Below are 22854 nucleotides of genomic sequence, written 5' to 3'. Positions count from 1 at the left end.
GCCAAATGGAACCAGAAATTCTGCCAGCTGGTTTTACGGGGGACATCAATGCGCGACACGCGATATTTACATTTCCAGCCCGCTTTAACGCACGTATCGTTAACTGAAAGCCGCATATAAGGCTTTGTGTCGCCGTAGATCCGCTCGAGTACGCCGCGTTTCGCTTGAATTCATCTCGAGGAAGCCAATAGAAGACTCTTTTGCTTCCGTGGAATAAATGCGCCCGTTTACGAGAAACCAGCGTAATGGCCGTGTGTTATTTTCAGATTTTCTCCCGATTGTTCGCGTCTGCGCCGGTTTCTTTTTCAAAGGAATTTTCAAGTAAGGTGCATTATTGTTTGTTTCTGAATCATCCAGGATAGGCATGAATGATGATAGAGGCAGATTGCACAGAGTTCTTTCAATTTTCCAGAGTTTCCTTCAATCGCGGTTCTTGATAATAATTGGAATAGAAAATGGTAATAAACTTGTCGTCTAGGTATAAGTATGGGTAATTCTAAATATCTGGTCGTGCGGGTAATTCTAAATAAGAGGAAAAATTCTGATTTATAAATCCTAAAGGAGAGGATGCTAATTGCAAAAACATTCAAGAAAATAAAATTCTTTTTACAACAGATTATAAAATACCAGTTGCTTTTAATATCGACCAGAAGAATGGTAAATTTAAGAAAAAGAGGATTACAGTTTTAAAAAATCCACAATTCACAGATACTGTACATTTTTAATTCAGAAAGGTTGCATCTTTGCAAGAAGAAATTTTAAGTTCAAAGACATTCTTCTAAACGAAGAGAAAATTTCGTATACTACGAGTGTAAAATCTCAGTTACTCTCGATAATGATCACGGAGAAACTTTCGACGTAAACAACAAAATTCTACGAAAGAGAAATAAAACAAGAACGAAGATGGTGAGACGTAAAATGAACAAATGATCGAGCATCTCTTTAATAAATCAGAAAACGCCAGCTCCACAAAACTCACGGCAGACTTTACCGCAACAAGATCCCCTCGAGCCACTTCTGAAATCTCGATAATCGCACGCAGCCTCTTGTGGCGTGTGCACACGCTCGATGCATTGACCGAGGTGCATCTATAATTAACGAAGCAGGATCGTTTTCTTGCTCTGGTCGAGATGCATACGGTCGATGGGCTTGTTCGAGGGTTGTAGCGTCGCAAGAGGAAGCGAAGTCGAGGAAGGATCGTACGATACGTCGCACTACCTTACGCTGGAAACTTGGTCAACGAGATACATAAAAAGGAAACGATACCCGGTTTTGTCTGGGGAAATTTTCTAATGTTCGTGGAACCACGCGTCGCTTGAAAGAAACTCTCAGCTTCGTCGTCGTTATTATTTTTAAATCGACACAGCAGCCAGAACGATCTGTTTCGAGATTCGAGAAATCGCGAGTGATTAATTTTACAGCTAGAAATCAGTGGCATCTAAGATTTAAAGGAAACCCATAAGCAAAAATCTACTTAATATTTGAAAATTTGAAAATCTATTTAAAATTATATTTAATGTTTGAATTTACTGTGAAATTCTCTATATTTGTTTTATATCAATGTGTATTATTTTCGCTTCTTGGTTGATGTTTACATGTACAGATTGAATTATGCATATGGCTCTAATTCCTCGAGGTTGATCTTTCTTCTTTCACTGCAAACAATCCGTTTCATATAATGTAATAACTACATCGTACGTACTAATACCAAGTTCAGTATTAATTATTTAAATATTAATGTTCGTAATTAATCTATATGAAAGTTTCAGCACCTGCGTATCCTTTGACGAGATCCATCCCGCTTGATTGAAAAATATAGAATTAACATTCGTTCGAAGCTATCGCGCAGCCAGCCAGCCATATTTTAATCACTGATGTGGCGAAGTTTCAAATCTCGCTAAAATATTTCTTCTATTCTGAAATTATTTCACACTGCCTCGAAGGTATTTCTCATTGATGTTAAAGCTACCAGGATATTTTATTTCGTCGAGTTCTCTTAAACACGTCTCTTTTATGTTATTATTTATCATTTTGCTTTATTATTGATCGTTTTCAAATTACAAACTGTTAACGAACCGATTAATACTTCACATCTCACGAAAAGAATCTGTTGTTCTGAAAACAGCAAATTTCAGAAAATAGATGTCCAATTCCAAGAGGCAAAAAGTTGTCTGGTTTTCATAATGAACTCTTCGTGTTACCTTCAACGTTTCAACAAATATAGCGACACTTTTTACTTTTAGTCCTTTTCTCTAGAAAAACACGAATCATCGCTTGAAAAATATATTTCCACGTATTTTTCCCTCCCCTGTCGCCTCCATTCACTTTAAAAAAAGAAGATGGAAGAAGAGGAAAAAAACATAGCGCGAAGTGGATCGCGAGAACGAACAAAAGCGACGAAAATATCACAGGCGATATCCGGAAATTTCGTGGGTTGTCCCGGGAAACGATCGACTCGGTATCCCGGAAAATTTTCACGACTGTCGGCCAAGGGATCACCGTATTTCACGCTCGTTCCTTCGTCTTCCGGCCGGATTATCGGTTCTTATCCGTAAATGCGGGTTCACATGCTTCAAACTACATATTAAAGTTAATAACGCGAAAGTACACGTTCGCGAGCCAAACTTCGAGGAATTTTATTTTTTCTTTTCTTTTTTCGAGGAATCGTTGTTCCTTGCATATCGACGAAAATTAACATTTCCTAGAAAAGTAGAGATTTTGATCTTGAACGTTATTTATGTTCGACCCACGACCATAAACTTCTAGTTCTAGACTTTATATGGAAAAATTTCTTAAGACCGAGGGAAGTATCTTTTTAGTGTATGATAAAAATATCTATCTTCCTATTATGGAAGTATCTGTTATGAAAATTACACGATAATACCTATCATGGAAATATGTACATTAAACATACATTATAATACCTAATAATATGACGTTATAATGCTTGTTACTGACGTATCACGTGTGTCAGGTATGTCTGCCTATTATAAAAATACCTATTATGAAAATTTATTCTGAAAACATCCATCTCCCCATTAATGTCTATAGTTTGGGCAAAATATGAAAGAATGGTTATCGATACGTTTAAATTCCCGTTTCAATTTTCTATACAAATTTTTCGTAAAACATTCAAAATCCTTTTCGTTGTCTCTTATTGAATCAGGACTGAAATTGGGACATAAAACATCCGAGGACAGTAACAGAGTCAAGAACAGTGAAAATATTTAATGTTTGAGGAAGGGAGACTATGTATCAACATATTTTTTAATTATTTTCCTTGCTGGTCGAAAGCTGGCTCGTTGGAGAACATTATCCTCTGAAAATTAATGACCTGAGTATTCAGTATTTAGGTCTGTTTTATCGAAAACATAAATTAGTAAAAATTTGTTGTTTGACGTTGTAAGATTTACTTTATTTACATACGAAGAGGCTGATGTACTTCGAAGAGAGGTAACCATGAACGAAGTATGGAAATTCCCTTTGGGGAATGTAACTTTGTAAAATACGTGTATTTGCATGGAGATTAAAAGATAGAAATTTTATTGAAATACATGGAAAGCCCTTTTCAAAGGGGAATCATGTCGTACCATTGCTTCGAGGCTGTAAAATAAAGACCTTGTGACAGAGCATTATATGAGTTTCCTGGCGACACGGTACTACATATACAATAAAATAACTTTTTAAAAGATTGAAAATCTCAAAGCATGTAAGCTTTGAAATACATGCTTGTTAAAGAGAAAATTATTACACGAGTTTCGGTTCTGTAAAAAAACAGTGCTTCAAGTGAAATTGTAATCGCGATGCAACAGAGTTGATGAATAATATAAGATTAAAAACTTCGTGCAACGAAACCATAGTAGTTTCCTAGAAACGCGTATATCATCAGATTAAGTCGCTGCACCAAACAAAAATTGAAAATTTATCACAGAATAAAGACATTTAGATGGACAAATTAGATGGACGATCGATCGATAAATAAAATTTAATTGCATTGGTATTTTCGGGTAAATATTTTCTGGTGAAAAGTACGTGTCGGTGATTATTTTTATCCATTGTAATTAGGTGACAAAAATTTAATTTGCAATCAAACATTTTTTTAATTCGGATTTTAATAACTTTCTTAGAGAAAAACATTTGATCATTTTCTTCAACGTTCTCGGGCAGATGTTCATTTTCTTGATGCATCATCCGAACCTATTTTAAAAAAGCGAGACTCCTCTTTCTAAAAAAAATCAATTTTCAAAAATACTAAAATTACCATTTTGAGTAAAAACGTTTCCGAAAGTGTGAAGCAGGTACTCGTGTGAAGGTTAGAGATTACGATGAAATTCACGGGACAGTGTTGCTATAGGGACGTTAACGTTCTCTGGGAAATACATATTTTGCGTAAGTGGAGTATGCAAATCGTGTTTGAGAAACATCGTGGTCGGTGGTTTAAATACATACGCGTTCACGGTCGGCAAAGATCGGGAAACGACGTACATCTAGGAAAATTTCACAGCAGGGTGTTCGCGATTTAAGTGCACGCTCGACGCTGAAACACGAACTACGTAGAACAGAATTTTGAATAGCGATCACCTAACTGTACAGAGATTAATGTTCGTGGAAAACAGAAATTTTGCCGGGGCGCAGAGGGAGTATGCAAATTTTGTTTGAGAAACACGATCGCGTTAAATCGATGCTTTGGAACGCGACTCGCCTCGTTGAAGATCCGATGTCACTCTTCCGGTATATTTCGATCGTTTAAGGTACAATGGTACACGCGAGTCTTTGAATACTTACGAATATGTATATTATGGTGTTAGACGAAAAGTTTGGGAATTTTATTAGCCTGTAACGAGCATCGTAACAAGACAGCAGTGTCGTGATTACATTGACAAAATTTGAAATCAATTTGAAAACGTATACAGATATTACGATGATATATTTACTGCAGACGTATATTTAACGATAAATAAGAACAGCTAAAATATTGGCATTACTAGAATACTTTGAAGCGCAACGAACAAATAACCCAGCGTCTGCTAACAAATTAAGCACCGAAATCGCATTTCGTTCGTCACCGATCTCTAAGAGGCTACTTCCGGCACAGCCGGCATTCAAGCGCGTCTGGGGCTTATTCCGATAAGATTCTAATTAAGGAGACTTATCGTGGGTCGTCTGCGACCGTGGCTCCGTGTCGAATACCTACGATTCCTCCCGTCTCTGCCTCCATCCGATTTCCTATTCCGTTGCAACCTTTGGAGCGTGCCTGACTTCCGGATAAGCGCAAGTTTTTCCAACGTGCAGGACGGAACGACTAGCTGGCAAGACGTATCGATCTCTTAACGGGACCGTTGACAGCGTGACTTACGCGGTACCATCGTGATTGGACTAGAGACGTTTCATCGACGCTTGGATCGATCTGTTTCCGAGATGCGGACGACGAAATTGCCGCAGAGGATTCGCGTGACTTTGCACGCTCCATAGTGCGACGGGGGATTTATAGGCCCGAGACGTGGCAGTGTTCTGTGACTAGCTTCCGCGAACTTAAAGATCCCCCGAGTATCTTGAAAGATCACGAAGGTTTCGATTCTCCGTGGATGAATTTCGAGCAAACGAGGTTACTGGAAGTTGAGCTCGTCCGTGGAATTGCTGGATGCAAGATGGTTGATAATCGCTTTGATAATCGCTATGACGTTTTCATTTTTCTACTCTTTTTGCGTATATACGGTAGATGTAAAAGACATTAGCACAGCATTGTATCTATCGCAGTATTCATATACTAGAAAAATTGAAGAGATTGATCCGCAGGAACTGAAAATCTTGGACAAGAAATCTTCATAACTTTGCCTGAAAACGAATCAATCGCGAGCAAGACCATCCTCTTCCATTCACCATCGCCCTTCGAATCATTAAAGTCTTATCGAACAGGGTGGAAACGTACCTGGAATACTAATAAACTCGCAGACCATCGATCCCTTCATAAAATTATACGATCCTCGTCGGAATTCGAACGCTCGAACTACACCGAGCATCTTCGTTGAAACGGAAGTCAGTGAGAGTACTCCTTAGAACCGGAAACGAGGCCAGATAAGAGAATATCAGTAGAAGACGTGGAACAGCAGCAGGTCCAAGGGTAAAAAATATTAAGGAATACAGTGGAACATTTTACTCCCGATTCCTCCTAGTTTCCTCCCTATCTTGAGTCGTCTTAGTCCGCCAACGCCGTTTTAACATTCCACAGACGACGTTTTCGCCTCATGTCGAGGTAGCGAAACGCGAACTCTGCCGCTTTCTAAACAGGAATCCCTCTGTTGTATGGGATGGCGAATGTGTGTGCAAATCGACACGCAGGCTCGTCGACACACCTTTTCTGCTCTACGGTTGGGTATAAAGGGATGAACGCGTCCTGGTTATTCTCGAGGAATTTCATTTAAAAGTTTCGACGGCACATGCCCCGGCTGCGGGGCCCTTCTCCCTTCTTCTTTCAGTTCTTCTTTCACGTTTAGTATACGAACTGTTTTAGTACAGCTTTTCCTACGTTTCTCTTTTCTTTCTAGTTCTCTTTCTTTCTTTTTTTTTTCTTTTTAGAATCATGTTCGTATTTGTTACTTTTTCTCTGATACGAGAATAATACTTAAAGTTGAAGACGAAATGTCGTTCATAGGTATTCGAGTATTTCCAATTCCGTTTATAGTAGATTTCTTTTACGATATAACTAATAATTAGACCGCGGATTTTTATGCATTCGTAGGAAATTTAAAAGTGGAAAAATAAAGAAAAGTTTACATTTACATAGCGTATGAAATATTTGAGTAAAAATCTCTGTGTATTTTTCTTTTCTTTCTCTTCCTGTTTCGGAAATTGCTATGAGTGGTTGGTATGTCCTTCGCAAGCTTTCATTTTTATGTTTCAATGTTTGTTCCTTTAGTTTCGGTTTAGTTTCGATTTTTGTTTCTCAATGATTTTTCGTTCGTCTCTCTGTAAACTTGCAGTAGTTCTGTACAGTTGTTTTTACACTGTAGTTTCAATTTCTGTATTGTGTTCTACGATTTTGCGTCGTTTTATACTCTTACGTGTAGTTCTCGTATTTCCATTGCTTTCGTTGGCTTTACGTTTAGTTTGCCTCATTTTGTTACATTTTTACATTTAACGTTCGACTCCTTTACGTATAAGACCTGCTAGGAGATCTTCTCATTCATTCGTGCTTCTTTTCAAAGTAAGCTTTCTTGGTTCTTCATTTTCTTTGCACCTGTTCCTTTGCCTGATACATTTTCACGGCGATTTCAACGAAATACAACTGTGATTCTAGCGATAAACAAGACTTCTCGCTGTAAGGTCTGTCCCACTCTACAATCATACACGTTTCAGGTAGAATTGCTTTAACTTTTAAAAACATCAACCTGATTGTAACATAACAAGTAGAATTTTTCTTTTATTTCAACTAAACTTTTAATTTTGTGAAACGATCTCTTCATTCAATTATGTTTGTATTATAACTTCTTTGGAGTACCATTCATCGACGTAGCTTCTAATTAAGCACGTTTCGACGTCAACTTGATCTATTAGCTACACTGGAAACTTTGTATATTCGTTTCAAACGTACAGTAGTGTTTTATAGCTTCGAACCATCTCCAACTCTTCTCGTTATCTACTCTCGTTGTACCAATTTGGCGGATAATGTGCCACGAGTTTTAGAAAATTTTCTATTCTCCTCGTGAAAGAAATCAACGGAAAATTGTCTGAAAAGATTTTCTTGATATTCAATTTTGTACGTGGGATGCTGTAAAATTTTTTCAGCTAAAAACGTATAGCGTTTACTCGAATATTTCTTGCATCGAACGAGGACGACAAATGTTTCATAAATATTTTTTAACGAAAGTAGAAATTAACAAAATTCGCCATATCGTATCACAATTTGAATTATGAGAATTTCAGGATTAACATTATTGAATCGAATCAGATAACACGTCGAAGTTGCCGGTGAAGATGGATTTCTTCTGATTTCCGGCCGTTCTTCGATCCGTCACCCCCTCTGTATCGAGATTACAAGCAACTTTAAAAGCATTTCGATTAGTCGATCATCCCTCTCTGGGCATAAATCGATTTCAACGGCAACCCACGAAATCGTGATTCTTTGAGCGCGGAATTTTTGCCAGTCGAGGAATTTTTCCAGGTGGCGAATATTGCCAGCGAGATTCCCGTGGTTTCGGTTCCGAAATCATGAAATCTGACGGTGAATCGGCGAATTAATAAATTGAATTGTACGATAACGCGCGTCATGGAGGAATTCCACCGAGATACTTTTCTCTGTTCGTTGCCGAAAGGGATTTATTTATTTATTTATTTATCGTGACAGGGATCGTTAGCTCGGCCCCGTTTTATAAACCGGGAGCTTGATTTTCATTTTGTCGCTCGCTTGTTAACTTCGTTGCCATTTATAAAGTGTATAATGCTCGAAAGTTGGCCAGGAAGAGGGAGAAACGATGATCGATCGGTAAATGCGTTTTAAAGCAGAACTCGCGCGCTCTTACTTTCTCTTACTCGTTGTACGCGATGGATTTGTTCAACTAGAAGGGTTGTTGTCGCCTATTTCTGTGTCGTCTTTCGACAAAATAGTGCCAAACTGCATTAAAATTAAAATGCGACTTCCCGTTTTCGCGAGAATATTTTCATCAGGAAGTTTATAAATATTCAAATTGTTTTACCGCTTTGGGGATTAATCTATAATCCTTTATTTTTTATTTAGCGAACCAGCGATAAATTTATTTTTAGCGTACTTGCTTTGTAAGCAATAAATGAGGACGTATTTTATTTCTCACTTGTACATTTTTAATTCTTCATTCGTATCACATTTATTTTCTGAAGGATGCTAGAGATATTAAATTTTTAATATGTTGTTAACACAAATATATTTACTTTCCTTTATAATCTATATCCGCAGCTATATTTATTTCATTGTGAAATCGATCTCCTTCCTGAGTCGTATTTCTTATTTATATCGTCGCTATAATTAGGATTATACGTATCAAATATTTTTGGAAAATTTCGAGAACGACAGACCTAGAAACGATCGGGGAAGAAAATTGACAGAAGAAGAATTGTATTATACTTACGTTACAAAATTATATGATGTACCTGTTATATAATTATACTATGATATTTTTTATTTTCTGTTTACAAAATTCCATCTTCCCTTTGTTCTTTCTCAAAAGAAAAAAAAGAATATTACAAGATTTCGTTCCAGGTAGGCGTTCCATTCCACTGAATCATACAATGAGAGCAATTGAGCTATACAAAAGACACGATAAACGTCATACAGGGCAATGACTTGATTTCAGGGAAGTCATTATGTATTTTGTTGGTAACATCAATATTATTCCTTTTTTTTTTTTTTTTTTATTTTGGTTATTTTACAATTTGTCCTTATGGACATTTGGTAAAGTGTTATATCTTGTTGGTGAAGAAAAAAAAAATAAAAATAAAAAATAAATATAGCATGTGGGCGGCTACCCCCAGCGGGGTGCCAGCTTCGTTTTTTTTTCTAAGTTATATCTTTTATGAAATATTATTCCTAAACAAAAACAGAGTTGGTTATAATGGGAAATTGAACCCTAAATTTTTTTTATTTGGATGAATTTTACAATCAATTCTCATTAAGAATTACAAGTAAATTTTTCTGTTGTGGTACTATGTCGTGTTTAATAAGTGTTTATCGTGTGTTTAATTCTAGTCGAATCTAGCGCTTAAGTCTAAAGGGTAATGTCTTTAGCCTGCGGGTCTGATCCGACGTGTCAAGTAATTGAATAATTAGTGAGTTTTGGTGGTTGTTAACTCTTGTGTTATATCTATTACTGAATTTGGATATTTCTTCTTTGACTGTGGGTATCTTGAGGTATTGTTTCGTTGGAATTACTTGCTGTTTCCCATAGTTGGATTCCATAGGTCCAAACAGGTTTTAATATGGCCTTATGTAGCATTATTTCACTCTGCGCGCTTAAGTTGGAACGTTTGCCAATGAGCCAGTAGAATTTTTTAGATTTTCATTTAAGGTGCTTGGATTTATCTACGACATGTTGTTTCCGTGTCATTCTTCTGTCCAGAATCATGCCCAGATATCTGAGAACCCTAAATTGATATTGTTATGGTTATTAGACGTATGAACAGAGGAACGCGTGGATAAATTGTAAAGTAGAGAATATATTTTAATACAGAAGTGTAAGTACAAGTAGAAATATAATTTGAGCTACGCTAGCAGTGCTACCCTATGACCGAAAGCTCCGAAGCCATCGTTGCCTGTCTACCGTCTATGGTCTGCCTTCGTTCCAGTCTATCGTTTATGGCTTCGGTGCTTGAGAAAACTAAAATGACCAGATGTAGAGTTTTCTTAGAATTGGTGACCACTTCAACGGATATAAAATTGATCGTCTCCTCTCAAGTGTCAACAGTTCAATGAACCACAGAGAATGCAGTACCAAGACGCGGTATAACGTAAACAAAATCTCGAAAGTGTCCCTCATGCATCATGCTGTCTGCACAATTGCGATTTCCATTGGTATCCTGGTTAGAGGCTAGCGAAGGGAAGAGAGGGATTTTCCTTGTTTCGAAGACCTCGAAAGCTCGGCTCCGCCTACGTCTGCTTCGAGCTTGTCTCCTCTCCGTTCTCTTTCCTAGATTCTCGCGTAATGCCGACGATAAATCCTGGGTCTCTCGCTTCTTGCCTAAGTGCTGGCGAAGCAACCAGTTTCCATCCTTAAATTGTGTCCCTTGAAACTATGTTAGGGGAGTCGTTGCGGAGGTTAATCGGTCAGAAAGATTCTCCGATCTTATATCGGAGAAGCTTGTTGACTGTATTCGATTCGACTTTTTCGTTCCGAGTTTCTTGCTCAGTGCTATATCTGTCTGTAACACAGATTCCTTGAAATTGATTGATATCGATGGCATTTTATTTATTGGCTATCTGTATTACGATAGAAAATTGAAGTTCGAAGAGAATTTTACACGCGAATAAAAATACGACACGATATACCTGCACAATATCTTATGTAAGTAGGAAAAATAAAAATAACAGGTTACATAAACGATATGTTATGAGAATGCTTACGAGACACGTTATTTTTAAATCGACTGCGAAATTTAAAGCTGCGAAATACATAGAATGCATTGGAAACAATAATGGAGAAGAGTAGGGCAATACAGGACGGGGAGGAACGACAATAAGGAAGCACAGCAAGGAGGCAAACGCTCAAAAGTTGCCATAATTTTTAGTGGAGTGCAATATAACAGAGTGGATAAAGGGGGAGGTAGATATATAAGAAAAGAGTTTAGATAGATATACGGGAGGAGGCAATAAGGTGATAACGCCATAAGACTGATAGAATGTAAAAAGCGTGATAGGTAAACGAGATATAAAACCGAAAGCTCGTCCAAAGCCGAAAAGCACGAACTAAGTAATAATAATAATAATAACAACAACATAGAATGCATATAATGTGCAAAAATGTATAAAACATCCAAAATACGGTATACTTGTTATAATATCTAGGTGAAACTCGGTTCAGTATTTTTAAAATAATATCTGCAAATTACCTACGACCATCAAGCTTTAACCACAGTACCTGATTATAGTATTCCGGAGCTAAATTCATCTACAAATCTTACACACAAAAACTCGCTTACACGTGATCCAATGAGAGCATTCGTAATAAGCATTTCGATCAATCCAAATGAAAATCTCTCGACCGATGTCTGACTTGATGCGATTTGACCGTACCGAGTTTGAATCGAGCTTAATTCGGGAAACTCGAGCGTTCAATCAAAAACCGACCATCTACCGTATTGTTGGTGCGTCGCGTGTTAATTGGAGAACTCGCAAGAACGAGCGTGTGCGTGAAATCGATAGCCGGCGGCTGATTGCACGATCAAAAATTAAAGGTCCCGTACAGGTTTCGTGATCGCTCGATTTTCATCCAGCTGCTTTATTCCTTTCTCTACAGCGAGCCACGACACGAAAATACGTATTCTCTGAATCCTCAGACGTTTATGAATAGTTCGTTGGCATAAACGCTTTGAACGTGCGCCACGTGTCCAGTTAGTCGGTTGGCACACTATAAAAAGCATAATGCAGGGGTTGAAATGAAACGCAGAGATCGTTCGTTGTACGCGAAGCAGCGTTTTTAAACGCGTTATTATTTATACGCTGTGTAAAATGGTAATCGCGAGGACGGAAACGTGCAACAGCGTCGCCTTTTTTCGTGCACGCAAACTCAACTGGGAAAAAGAGACCAGACTCGGCTTAACGATTCTGTTTAATGGACCGTCTTGTGTAACGTATGGCGACATAGCGGTTAATGTTTTTATTTTCGCGCTGCGCGGGATGCGACCGAGCCACAGGTATTCAACGTGAATTTTCAATTATAAAATAGATGGGTGCAAACAGAGGCTGAGCAAGTGGGAGCTTCGCCCCTTTCCCCGTTGTCGCGGGAATAATGAAAAAAACGGGCGTGGATAAAAACGCGATGCAGTAAGTCGACCGTGCTTGACCCAGGCGATATATTCGATGCACCTTACGAGCTAACAAATCTCCTGCTGGTCTGAAAAACGGGTAGAGTTTATTATTTTTCGATTATTATACGCTTTTTTATTTCTGTGTTTGGATGCATCGTTTGATCAGAAAGAGGAACTAGAGCTTGAAATTAGCAAATAAATGATTATAAATGACTATATTTACTCGATTATTCATCGATCAAGATACTTATTGTTAGGTTACCCAAAGACTCGATTACACGTGGATCAAAATACTTTGATAACTTCATTTCCCAATATTCGTGTCTGAAAATATTTGTCGTCAATCGAATAGCGTTTCTTTCGTTCCATAAGAAAATACATGAACAACAATTTCCGTTTTATATTATTTTATTGAATTAGCTGTGATCCATTTCGTTATATTACTATTATTACGTTCGCGCATAATTCAGTAAACTAATATAAAACGAAAAACATTGTGCGTCTATTATTTCCGTACAAAACGAAAGAAACTTTTCGGACAACCTAATAAGAAGCGCGGTGTGTATCCATCGGTTTGATCCCGCCACTTTGAAGCATCCTGTACAAAACAAGAACACGTGGTCGTCAAAGGAAGAGACAGAAGATCAAATCCAGACACGGAAAAAGAACTTGCGAGTATTTTCCACGCTCGTGAAGCGAAGATGACCGCGAGAATACACCCACGCGGGAGCGGCTTGCGAGACGAGGCGACGCCGGACGTCGACGGACGCCGGTTTGAAAAATAAAGTCAAACGAAACGAGGTATTATGCGAGCGTTCCGCTCGGAATGATAATTTTTCAAAGAGTTTCTCGCGAGCCGCTGTCCTTTTCGGGTCGTCTTCGTTTTGCGATGGAGAAAGTGGAGAGAAAAAAGCGTGGCGTCGACAAGTGAAAGGTTCTCTCACACATGTCCACGCGGCCGTGAACTCGCCTTCCTTTCCCTCTTCCTGTTCCCTTTCGTTTACCTTTTTCACGGCCTTTACGCCCCCGAGCGCCCAGCCTTCTTCCACCTTTCTGTACTTTTTTCTTTCCACTTTCTACGGTCCTAAGCTATTCCCCCTTTGTTTCGTTGGCTCTCCACTAGATCTTTCTGGGCCGATGAAGCATGATCGCGTTCACTGTTAGGGCGATAACGTGTGGTTTGAGGAAGGTACCAAAGAATAGGCTGAATCGTCATACGAGAATGGAAGAAATTTATGTGGATAGATAGATATTGTGGAGAGATAGATGATTACTAAAAGTATAATATAATAACCGTACAAAAATTGATCACAACAACCATAATAAAACAAGCCACAGAAAATTACATACTCTTTTTCCATTCACAAAGGAATTCCCAAAGTTTCCGAATTTAATCGAAATTGTAGTTCGCTGTTGTTATAAAAATCGTACCAACGAACGATTCAATCGTAGATTACTCTATTACGATACAATAATCGATTAATCGCACTATCAAATTTCTAGAATCTACATTTTACGCCGTTCCATTTACAGAATCCAATCGCCGATATCCGCAGTAATTAATCCGAAAGCGCGATGTGTACCGTGTCCAACGACAACACAAAGCATCCCATGTATCTTCCGCTGTATATTTCATCAGCGCTTAATAATTCTATTATCGTTAATATGCCAGCGGCACAACCTCCATATCTCTATCGATAATCCATACATAATCGATCGATCACAGCCAGAAACAATTTCCAACGAGTAACTTCTCTGCTTCCAGATTCGTTGTAGTGCGACGATCAAGATGAAACAATTATCCTGGATCTTTCTTCAGCTGTTGTTTCTGACCTCGATATTTCCTTCGAGCCTGTCAGTCTCGACGAGGTCACGAGGCAAGAAGAAGGTCGCCAAAGAGACGAAAGAAGTGAACATCTGCGCGATCGAAGGCATACAGGCTCCTATGTACTGTTACTGCGATAACAATACCATAAGAAACGCCACGGAAGCCACTTGCGTCGTGTTGAGCCCGTTCAGCATTAACGATCCAACGTGGAATTACTTCACCTCGCAGATCTACTTACAGAAGCTAAAGTTCGTGGTTCGAACGCCAAACGGATTGGAATACATACCGGTTCAACTGCTGAGACAGCTGAAGAACTTGCAGAAGATCACGTTCCAAGATGCCAGCATCGAGGAGCTGAAGGAATCCGCGTTCTCGAACCTTCCTACGATTACAGAAATCGATTTGAGCACAAATTCCATTTCGACGTTGAGGACGCACGCGTTTGAGAACTTGAAGAATCTAACTGCGATCTTCTTGAACTCGAACCGGATCACCGAGATCAATAGGTAGGATCGCTCTTTATTTTGTTACGCTCTCTTTTAAATTTCTTCGCACATTTATATTTGGCACGTTTCGAGTAGGAATTTTTTAGAATGGCAGTCATTGAGAAGTAATTTTAATGGTTTTATATTTGAGAGAATATCTGTGATGAATAATCAAAGTTATCGTAGATAAACAGCTACCGAGGAATAACGTTAGTAATTAGCTAGACCCTTTATTTTATTTGAGAAAGCACCGACAATTAGACCACTTTATCTTATAATTCATATTCTTACGAATACAACTAAAATAGTAGACACCAGACAGTCATTTGTTTCGCTTACAAAATATTACACGAGATACTATACTTTGAATATTTTATATATTTTTGCATATTAGCTGCATTATTCTCTGCAATTTTTTATTTAAATCTCCTTTGAATCTTCCATAAGTGCATCAGATTTCAGAGTCTACCGATAACGTATAGTACTGAAATGGTACTCGATAAGAGATAATTTCAATAATTCTGGCTAGATAATTATCAAAGTTCACGTTTGCAAAAATATTCGTGATAAATAGTAAAAGTTACTATAATTGAAATAAATTTAATAATTCGAGGTTACTCCGCTGTTAGCTAAACAGTTACCTGAATTGATTAAACAAGAATCGCTGGTGCGATCTACCACATATAAACGTCGTTCGATGATGTTCGAATATCTCCTTTCCTCACCCTTTGTAATTCCGGCTGATTCGTTCAATTACGCTCTATTACGGAGTCTGAGCTCGAGTAAAGTGAAAATGTCTTCCTCGAAGGGAGCGTTTTACGAGCTGACTGCATAAATTGCCGTGGAATTTCGCGATGCGCCGAGAATTCGCGTTTCGGAGAATCAGAGGACTCCTCTAGCAAATCGAATCGACTCCTCGCGTTAGAATGTCTCGAAATACGGAGTACGCGATGTGTTCGCTTCATTAATCGTCGATTAGGCGATTACTGACTACATATAGTGTGCGATCAAATATACGCTATAAATATACGAATAATTTGATTAGTTATTCATTAGTGGAGTTATAAAACGTTATTTTCGAGAGATTCGTTAGATTGTCCGTTATTGGGCCGATCGATATGCTCCAGCAGCCTGATTTTAGTTCTTGTCCTAAGGAATATTTTATTCGTCAATTTCTAATGTAATTTTCATCGTTACTTACGTCTTTTATATATGCGACAATGTATTCATTCTATCATTCCTACAAAGTCTTTGCTTTATTTTTTTTAATATTTTTCTAACGCGTTCATAATCTAATTATAATCTAATATTTTCTTCCTATCAAAATTCTTTATAAAGATGGAGCAAAGCGATATATGTACATCTGTAATTGTCTGTTTTTCCCGTGGTAATTGATGGGGTAAAAATGAATAACCGAACAAAGTGGTTGATTGTCATAAACAGATAGAAGCTTGTGGTAGTTTGTTAGATTAAATTATTATCTTGTTCGTCTCTTGGGGGCTGTATGTTAAAGTGTTAAAGAATGATGGAAGCGACGAAGAATTACGAAGTATTTAATTCCACAACGATACATTAAAAGTGACAAAGGACGAGTCATTAGATATGTATTTCGTCTTTTTTACTTTTTCTTCGTTTAATTCATAGATAAATTTTATACGATATATTTTATAACAGAGAACGCGTAATTCAACGCTAGAGATATTTTCAGTGCCCATTAATTAAATACATTAAGTTATGAAAGATGATATAGCAAATATTAACATAGATATTAGCAGGTAATATATTTTTTGATAAATTTGGACAAATTATACTAGGTATTATTTGAAACGATATAAATTCATAAAATAAAATACATGCGATTAGTTAACGAACAAAGCTTCAAATAGAATATTTGTTAGAAGATAGGAACACGATGTCTGACTAAACCTTGACCTGTTTCACTTACACGCTTCGGTCCTCTTCACTGCATTTTCTCTTGTATGTGTGTAAGTACAAGTTAAAAATTGTACTCATAGCTTTCGATTAAAGTTAAAGTTGTTCTTCATGAAATAACTTAATGACAAGTTAATAACAGAGATTAAGTCGAGCAATGTGTACTATGCGAATTGATCAATTACATTTGCACGACAAAGTGAACAGAGTTTATAAAGTGTACCTGGCAATTAAGAGTTAATCGATAAAACACAGTTAACCGGTTAACCGGTTAACACAGCTCCATTCGTGTATACCAACCACATTAACGTGATCAGAGCAAACTTATCGAAGTCGTTAATAAACAATTGAATCAAACAATCCAAGTTTAGCTTGCCGATGAAATTAATGGAACGCAAATATGACTGATGTGAAAGCAAAAGAAAATACTGCTTGTACGTACCGGGTAACACGCTAGAAACAGATTCTACTTACATCTACCTACCTATCTTTATTGTCAACATAATCGAATCTTTCGAATATATTTTGCGATATAATAAATTACAGTAATTACGAGTTCAATTAATTAAATCGCTATATCTGAACAACCAACGACAATTTACGTGATACATTGCGTGTGTGTACAGAAGGTATTGCAATTGAAAAAAGTATGTTTTTTAATTACAGACTAGATAATTATTTAAACAAATGAAATTATACTATTTGGACAACCAACGACGGTTTTCCATTTATCTGATAAAGTTTACGCATATACACGCTGTAATTAAACGAGCGTAGTCTTAATTCGATGGTCAAAGTTCGTATATCGTCATACTTAACGTACTTTCAAGATTCTGATTAAACGAATGAGAAATCTAGAAAGCGAACAACGTTGCCAGCATTCGTAACGGTATATGCATTATGATTTCCTATCTGGCGTGCAAAACGCGACTTGGGGTGCATACCGAACGCATTATCAGGCGTCGAAAGTTGCAACTGGCGGCTCGTTATCGACGAAAAGTCTGAGGGTGTCGCGCGCGTGATCGCGCGAGTACTTGCAATCTCTGCATCGCGCCGCGCCCTGTAACATCATAAATAATCGTTGACGCTCGATATGAATGCAGTCACGCGATAGAAACGCGGACAATAAGGCGGGGAATCTCGATCGCTCGACTTTCGTCTAAACGCGGTCGCTTAGGGTAAACGCGGATAGACGACAAAAGATTACTCGATGGGGGAGTATCCTGCCTCTGTGTAGATTTCTCGAGAATATTCCGAAGGGTTGAAAGGTACCGAAGCGGAGAATATGCGGGTTTAATTGATCGAAGGGTTGGATTAATCGTTGGAAGTGTCTCGAGAGTGTTTTAGAAGTACTTAGGTTGATTGATTTTTTATCTCGCGGTGAGTGACGTGTTTTAAATTGATTTCAGATTACTTTTTAGCCTTCTTAAGATTGGCTTGAGATAAAGCAGGGGTTAAACATCAACGTGTGATTGTATTTTTATATATAAAGGGGAGGAACGAATTTATGTAAATCTACTGGAATTTTATAGATTGATAAAGAGCATAGAAATAAATAATCCGTAGGTTTTAAATTTTCTCAGGATCGATGCGAGGTAAGATAGGAATTGGAAATTACGATGTGATTATATTTTTATTTTCGAAGGAACGACTGAAAATTTTCTACGATTTTTCTGTATATTTATCGAGCGAATTTTGTAGAATGGAGACGTTTGACCCGTATCGAGTTGGTTCTATACGTAATAGTTTACGAGATGCTTAATAATGAGGATCGCGTTTTATGTGCCGATACACGAAGCATTCGTGACTTTACTGCTGCTTCAAGGAAAGATATGGACCGAATAGCTGTAGTAATAGATTTATATTCCTGTAGGAGCATTACGTATATTCTTTCTTTACGTTCAATATCACTCCCGTTAAAGATACAATTTATATATTTCGATAAAAAGCATAGTACTTCTTATTGACAAATATTTTAGAAATCGCGACGTGTCCGTACAAAATTTCAACGTGATTCACTTCTTTTATCTATCTATGAAACTTCGTAAGAACATACTTCATGATGTAAAAATAATTCATATACCTTATTTATGAATAAATACAATTACTATTCTAAAGTCGTTATTTCAAAAAATAGATTATTCTTCCGTGTAATATTCTTTCTGGAACTTATAAGCTTTGAAAAATGTTTTCTGCTTTATTTTATCCAGTATCTGGAACAATATTCGCTATTGTATCTCTTCTATCACTTGCCCTACTATTTTACAGAATTCTTTCTCCTGTTATTTCCCTCGGCACTTCTATCGCATCGATTCTCCGAATTGCGCTGTAGTTAAAAATAAAAAATATTAAACATTAAAATACAAACATATCAAATTCCATTTTTTACTTTACGTAACTACTGCGTTTGATCCAATGCGAATCATCTTTCTCCAAAAGTTCCAAGTTCCTCGCAATAAACCACTCGGAATCGTTCGAACCGAACCACAGCAGCAACTCCAAAAGAACAATCGTCAAAAGTCAGCAACGTCATTCTTCTTGAAACAAAACAACTGCTCCTTAAGGAGTGCATTCCTATCAACGTCGAAGCTCCGACATCGTTCGATACACCAAGTATGTCGTTCGTCTTGCGCGGCGCCATTAACACGGTCATAAAGCATCCTCCTCGTGCAACTTCTTCCCGGAACCTCTGTCTCTTCCATCATTCTCGCAGCACGTCTTGTCATCTTCGTTTAACCCAAGAGACACGATGGCTGCTTCATTCGAGACCCAGTCAAAATGTTGAAATTACCCGTTCCGGTAATTTGCATAGAAACGAATTGATCATTTAGGACTTTTCGAATTAATTATTTTAGGAAGTTGTTAATTCTGCTCGTTCAATTTCCAGAGACACGTTCGTCAATCTACCATCGCTAAAGATACTCTCCCTGAACGGGAACAACATCAGCACATTGCACGACAAGGCGTTCAAACATCTGACTACTCTAGAAGAACTGCAGCTGGTCGACAATCAGATCAAAGTCATCACCGCGGACAGTTTCCACGGTTTGAGAAGTCTGCTCAAGCTGGACATGCGTAACAATTTGATCGCCATGATTGGCGATAGAACGTTCATCGAGATGCCCTCGTTAAGACAGCTGGACCTCGATCAAAATGAGATTGAGTATATTTCGGAGAAGGCGTTGGACGGAATGAGGAATTTGAAGAAGTTGAAGCTCAGCGACAACAAGTTGGTCACTCTGGAACCGGATTTCCTGGCCGGTGCACCGGGAGTATACGTGCTGGACTTGAGGGATAATTCGCTGAAGACCTTGACCTTCGATAATATCAAGCCAATCGTGACGAATTTATACAACAGCAGCAGCCAATTCTACCTGAGCGGTGAGTGACGTTTTCGTTCTACGTTTTCGAGAAAGTTGTCTGATTTTGAAATTCCTGTTGATTCGTTGACTGAATATAAAGAATAGTAGGAAGTGTGTTAAAAATTGCGCACATCGTTTTAACAAACTATGAGTTTAGAATAATTTGCCGGACATCCACGAGCTCAAGCAATAATCCTATAAAGCGTGTCAATTACATACTCAATTAGAAAACCGAAATTGCTGAACGTCACGAAGAAAGTATTAAAATTCTGAGCTAGAATAATCCAGGATAGAAATTCCATAAAAATAACGAGAACCGGAGATTACGAAACGGCGATCGACTTTGGTGACCGCAATTTTACGATCGGCAAAAATTCAGCTCTCAGCGGAACTCTGACGAAAAGCCCATAACAATTTTATGGAGACCCTCCAGGTCGAATACTTAACACCTAATACACCTATAAAATCGCCGGTCAGGAAATTGAGATTCATCGTTCGTAATTGGTTGATGAAAACGCTGCAACTTTCTTCTCGTTGACGCTTAATAGATAATTTTCTAACGATCCTATAATGGCCGCCGTTAAGGGATGTCCCACGCGAATATCTGAAATCTCTTCGGTCGACTTACGCGGCCGGTAATTGCCCTTTAGCCGAGCGATCGGGATACGATGTTATCGTGCCTGGAAATCTTCAATTTTCATGGTTAAACGAGCGATGCGTGCCAATTTTGTGACCACTCGAGGGTTGCAACCCCCCTGCCACGGTACCTTCTCCATTCTAACGATTATCTGCTATTTTACTGGCCGACTTATCCGTGAATATGTCGCAAAACTATGTCTTCTTCTGGATTCTTGACAATTGCTTTCATTTCTCTTTTTAGCTTTTACTTCATTTTACAATTCGCGTGAAATACGTGCTGTTTATTTTGAAATCGATAATGTTATTGTTGAGAATCGTGGATCTTTGGAGCCGAAATAATGTTATAGGAACACTGAATATGCACTGAGGATTAATATTAAAATAATAATATATTTATTTCATGGGCGATTTCTCATATATTCATCGATACACACTTGCACGCGTCTCAGCACTTTCTTCTATACTAGACTGTTAACCGACTCTTCCACGATGCTTCTAAACCACTGCCAATCGTCTTTTGTCCTAACTAAGGCCTGGACGCCCTCTGACGCTTACACACATATATCCACACACTGATACTCACATACAAGTATCTCTAATACGCATTTAACCCAGTCCAGCACAGAAAATTATACATATCTCAACAGTTATATTGTATGATTAATTACTGAATGATTATTTTAAAAAAGGAACTAGAAAATGTTAATAATTTTTTTATACATTTTACAAGTACTTCTCAACTGCTTCTAATGTAAATGTACATGTGTCTTGTCAGAATTGGATCAATTTCTATTGTCCTTAGAATATCCCGCGTATTTCTATGAAATATTTGCAGAAAATATATTCGTGTGTGGATATAATAGAAGTATTCGGTTGGTTCGTTATCTGTTCTCTAATTAAGAAAGATTCGAGACTATTTTAGTAAATATATGTCGTGTGTTTCATCTTGGTAATCGTGGGGTTAATGGGAGGCAAGTTTAGGAGGAGTTCTAATGAGTTTCGCTTCGCTTTCGTAAATTTAGATTTACTCGAGTTTCACTTAGGTAAATTTGTGCGGCTCACGAAAAAGAAAAAATCTCCGCGAGTAAATCATGTATGATTAATTCCGTTGCAATTACGGCATGTTCAAACTAAACAGAATATAGGAGAAAAAGAAAAAGGTAAGTAGAAGGAAGTTTCTTTACCGAAGGAAAATTCTTCTTCGAAAATCTCGCGAGAAAAAGAGATAAGACGCTCGTGCACGATACAACCTATTCATAAGTATCAAGAAATCCTGTTGTCCTCGCGCAAAACGTCATAGTTGATCAATCGTTGATTGTTATGGAACCACAATCGCAATTTTCTTTGATCTCCTATTTTCGAATCGAACATCCTGCATCAATCAGGATTTCGCACGAAGAATTCCGTAAAAGAAATTCACGAGAAATCCATTTTTGTTGATTGTCCAATTTCCTTTCAAAATACACACGATTAATTCTAAGATCATATAAAACTAGAGAAATTGCGGTAATATAAAGTTGATGGGTAAAATGGATTTTTAAATTGTTCTGCTGTAAAAGACACGTACGAGACCCTTACAGGCTAATATTTCAAACGAGGTTTAATAATTTGTCAGGTTTACCTCGTTTTTCTCTAGATGTTCCGATAGTCACGAACAGACGTGTACATGGAACAAAACCTACAAGTTTCCATCGACTCGTCGTAGGCGCACGTGCATCGCGATCAAACCTCAATGAAATACCTCCGCAATCCTTCATCTCGTGGCCTGACGAACGATAAAAAGATAAAAAAACAAAAACAAAAAAAAAGGATTATTTCCCATCGGAGCCGACCCCTCTAGTTTGAAATGTAAATAATCCCTGGCAAAATATTTCCAAGCGGCGTGCAGTTTCCGATATCGCAGAGGTTGGTCTGTCTCTCGCAGCGCGTTCTATCCATCCTGAAATTACCATAGAGCGGCAAAAAGGCCGCCTCTGACCATTGTCTGTCTTTTGAGAAGCGCAACGATAACTGTGGTCTGCTTTCGATCGCTCGACACTAACGATAAGACTCGTATAGCTCCGAAAATTTTGTCTTCTCGAGACCACTAGCTTCACTGCGCGAACTGTATCAGTTG

At 37.9% G+C, this 22854-nt stretch overlaps 1 protein-coding gene across 1 annotated transcript in view; it reads left to right on the top strand.

Moving 5' to 3' along the window:
• Positions 1-22854, top strand: part of LOC132906533 (connectin) — a 184592-nt gene that overhangs the window by 43655 nt on the left and 118083 nt on the right. Inside the window, exons 3-4 of the mRNA XM_060958810.1 lie at positions 14258-14826; positions 19625-20118. Of these exons, the coding sequence (XP_060814793.1) occupies positions 14282-14826; positions 19625-20118 (1039 nt within the window). The 5' untranslated portion in view covers positions 14258-14281. The remainder of the gene's footprint in view (positions 1-14257; positions 14827-19624; positions 20119-22854) is intronic.

This window comes from Bombus pascuorum, chromosome 4, assembly GCF_905332965.1.
Source record: "Bombus pascuorum chromosome 4, iyBomPasc1.1, whole genome shotgun sequence".
NCBI classification, from domain to species: Eukaryota; Metazoa; Arthropoda; class Insecta; order Hymenoptera; family Apidae; genus Bombus; species Bombus pascuorum.
The sequence above is the reverse complement of the archived record's forward strand: the minus strand, read 5'-3'. Positions and strand labels throughout refer to the sequence as shown.